General features: G+C 41.1%; 1 protein-coding gene across 1 annotated transcript in view; it reads right to left on the bottom strand.

The window, feature by feature from the left end:
• Positions 1-2,373: 2,373 nt before the first annotated feature.
• IFNG (interferon gamma) overlaps positions 2,374-3,374 on the bottom strand; it is a 3,589-nt gene continuing 2,588 nt past the window's right edge. Inside the window, exons 3-4 of the mRNA XM_010167136.2 lie at positions 3,149-3,328; positions 2,374-2,538 (exon numbers count right to left, since the gene is read on the bottom strand). Of these exons, the coding sequence (XP_010165438.1) occupies positions 2,413-2,538; positions 3,149-3,328 (306 nt within the window). The 3' untranslated portion in view covers positions 2,374-2,412. The remainder of the gene's footprint in view (positions 2,539-3,148; positions 3,329-3,374) is intronic.

The raw sequence follows: 3,374 nt of genomic DNA, 5'->3' as shown, positions 1-3,374 counted from the left end.
TTTCCTTTTGCTTCTTTTTCTATTTCATTCTTATTTATTTATTTATTTATTTATAATTTAAAACAGAAAGTTGCTACAGTTGGCTTTACTTCCCTGGAGGACAGATAGTCTCTCTTGATACCTCATGAGAGAGCATGTACACAGAAGGACACATTGCCCAGGTTAAATGCATACTGAGGCTTATCATGCCGAGTCCTGGAATAGGAGAAATCTCACAGTGATTTTTCACTTGCATCTGTGTCCAGTTCTGGAGCCCCCAACACAAGAAAGACATGTTAGAATGAGTCCAGAGGAGGCCATGAGGATGATCCGAGGGCTGGAGCACCTCTCCTATGAGGACAGGCTGAGAGAGTTGGAGCTGTTCAGCCTGGAGAAGAGAAGGCTCCGGGGAGATCTCATAGCGACTTTCCAGTATCTGAAGGGGACCTACAAGAAAACTGGGAAGGGACTTTTTACAAAGGCAGGTAGTGATAGAACAAGGGGAAATGGCTCTAAACTGGAAGAGGGTAGGTTTAGATTAGATATTAGGAATAAATTCTTCACTGAGGGTGGTCAGACACTGGAACAGGTTGCCCAGAGAAGCTGTGGATGCCCCCTCCCTGGAAGTGTTCAAGGCCAGGCTGGATGAGGCTTTGAGCAACCTGGTCTAGTGGAAGGTGTCCCTGCTGATGGCAGGGGGATTGGAACTAGATGATCTTTAAGGTTCCTTCCAATCCTAACCATTCTATGATTCTATGTTTCTATGACATGCGTACACATGTCTGTGATGAGTACAAACAAGAACAGCTGTTTCCTACAAAATCAGTTCAAGTCTCCAGGATACTGAGTCACTTTTTTATAACTGTAAAATGAGGATATAAATGAAGGTACCTTTCATCAGAGGAGATATCTGGAGTAGGAAGGGCTGCAACAATTGCAACTAAGCTCTTTGGGCTTATTATAACTAGACTTTGGGCTTGGTGGGGTGCTGTTTCTGGAATTTGCTGATTCAGCCAAAGTTCAGGGGGGAGTTTGAGGTCTCATGTTTTCAGGAATCCCAAGGAAAATCTGCCCCATTCCCAGTCAGCCCAACCAGTCTGCCCCCAGATAATTTACTTGATAAACCCCCTGAGGTCATGAGAATTTGGAAGCCCCACCAACTCCACTCCCCAAGCCCAAACCCAGGACTCTGAGACTGAGCAAAGCCCAGGCAGCCCCAGACCTCCAGTTTGTACCACTTGCAGAGAGCCTAGCAGATGGGCTGACCTTGATCTCAGCTCCCTAACTTTGACTTGCAGAAAATCTGAAAGCATCTTTTGTTTTAAACCATAGTAACAATAAATTTCAAATTATCTATGCCTTCCTATAAGCAAAATGATGTTTCCTCATCCAGATACACGCAGAATATGAAGAGCTTGGGAATTTTAAACCCCTCTGCCAGATTTCTTCAAATATATTATCCATACACAAATCTTGGACCGGCATGAGGAAATAAAATATGTTTATATATATACGAGTAGGGACATATTTTGTGACAACATAGAGCAATATTAGCATTCTACTTTTCACAGAGATTCTGGTGAATAAATATGCAAGCATGTTTTATTAATTTATTTATTTATTATTCCATATTCAAGTTTCAAAAAGTTTCTATTGAGAAATACAAAGTTTTAAATAATATTCCAGTACAAAAATATAGTCCTTAAGATAAAAACTTCCATACTACTACCTCCAAATAAATAAAATTACATCAGACACATTTAAATGATTCAGTACAAAAAAATACAGAACCTCTCAAAATCAGTGAGTTGAAGTCAGTGCAATAGAGTCAGTCACATTTCCTGGAGTTGTTAAGTAGCTTGGCCCACTGGTAACTTCAGTGCACAACAATAATTACCAGCAATTAATCCTCAGTTCCCTAGTTCAGAAAAGTGCTTCAGCATTTGCTTACCTTTAAATATGTCTATTTGCTTGGTTTGGATTTAGATATGCACAGAAGGAAGCAGGTATGAATGTGTTTTCCTGAGTACAGAAAGTTCCCCATATTGGTGCTTGCATTTCCATGCCAAATAGATGAATGATGAGACTGATCTTACAACATCTGTCTCTGAAGACAACACCAGATGGAAAGCTGGGTACCATATCATGCCATTTCAGGATTTCCATATGGAAACTGGGTAAACATTGCCTCATTCTGTACTTTCAGGTCAACAAACATATAACAGATAGACAGGATTTTAAGACAAAGTCATTTCTTATATAGTAGTAGGGGGTATAAATACTTTGATTGGTGTTTCTTTATAAATAATTATTTAAAATACTTAAATATTAATAAATATACATATAAAAGCTCAATAAAAAGATTGAAATAAAAAATGTGCATCGTAAAAAAAATTTGCACAATAAGTCAGTACAAAATGTCATGTGATGTCACTAACATTTGCACCTCCTCTGAGACTGGCTCCTTTTCCTTTTGAGAGAAGCTGAAGTCTCCACCAGTTTTTGTAAGACGCTGAACAGCTCATTCACAGCTTTGCGTTGAATTTTCAAGTCACTCATCTGTTATAAGTAAGAAACAAATGGAATGAACGTCCTGCCAAGAGCTATAATTATTTACTGGTCACACCCTACAGGCTATACTGCTACCAGAGCAAATCAGATGGACATCTGCAGTTTCCAATTACTCTACTACCTAATTCCTACAACAAAGACCTGCTTTGTCACAGGTTTGTTTTCCACTTTCTGGGCTACTTTGCAACATGACACAGACCAGCCATATTCTGTGAAATGGAGGTACTCTCTCTTGGTAAGCCCAGTGCCTCCAAAGCCTGCAGAGACATGCTGTAGCCAGGCACAAATTTCCCACCCAATTTCTAAACCACAAGCAGCTGTGTCATCGGCAGCTCTGGTGGGCAGGCGATGCAGCAGCGCTGCCAGCACCTCTGTGCAAGACTCCAGCGAGACTCGGGGAGGGCATCCCCCACGCTGACACCCCACACCACAGACCCACAGCAGCCCCTGCAGCTGGAAACATTAGGTTTTCCAGTGTGAACAGAGCCAGACGGGGGTTACCAGATTGGTTACTGAAGTATTATTGGCTTGAGTCACACTCAAATCTCAACTGGAAAATATAGTATCATGAGCCTTGGAGGCAGAGGAAGAACCTTACCTGAAGCTTTGCCAGGTCCATGAGATCTTTCATCTTCTTTAAGCCATCAGGAAGGCTGTTTTTCAGAGTATAGAGCTCCTCAGATATGTGCCTGACGTGCGCTTTTGACTTGTCAGTTTTTTCAAGCATTTCCAAGTACATGGAAACGATCTGGCTCAGGATGATCCTTTTTTCATTTCTCTGTTGAAAAATACAGTCAGAAAGAAAAGTCTATGACTGTGCATCA

The sequence above is a fragment of the Antrostomus carolinensis genome, unplaced genomic scaffold, assembly GCF_000700745.2.
Source record: "Antrostomus carolinensis isolate BGI_N321 unplaced genomic scaffold, ASM70074v2 scaffold10084, whole genome shotgun sequence".
In the NCBI taxonomy this organism is placed as follows: Eukaryota; Metazoa; Chordata; class Aves; order Caprimulgiformes; family Caprimulgidae; genus Antrostomus; species Antrostomus carolinensis.
Note: the sequence above shows the minus strand (reverse complement) of the source record. Positions and strands in the feature narration are given on the sequence as shown.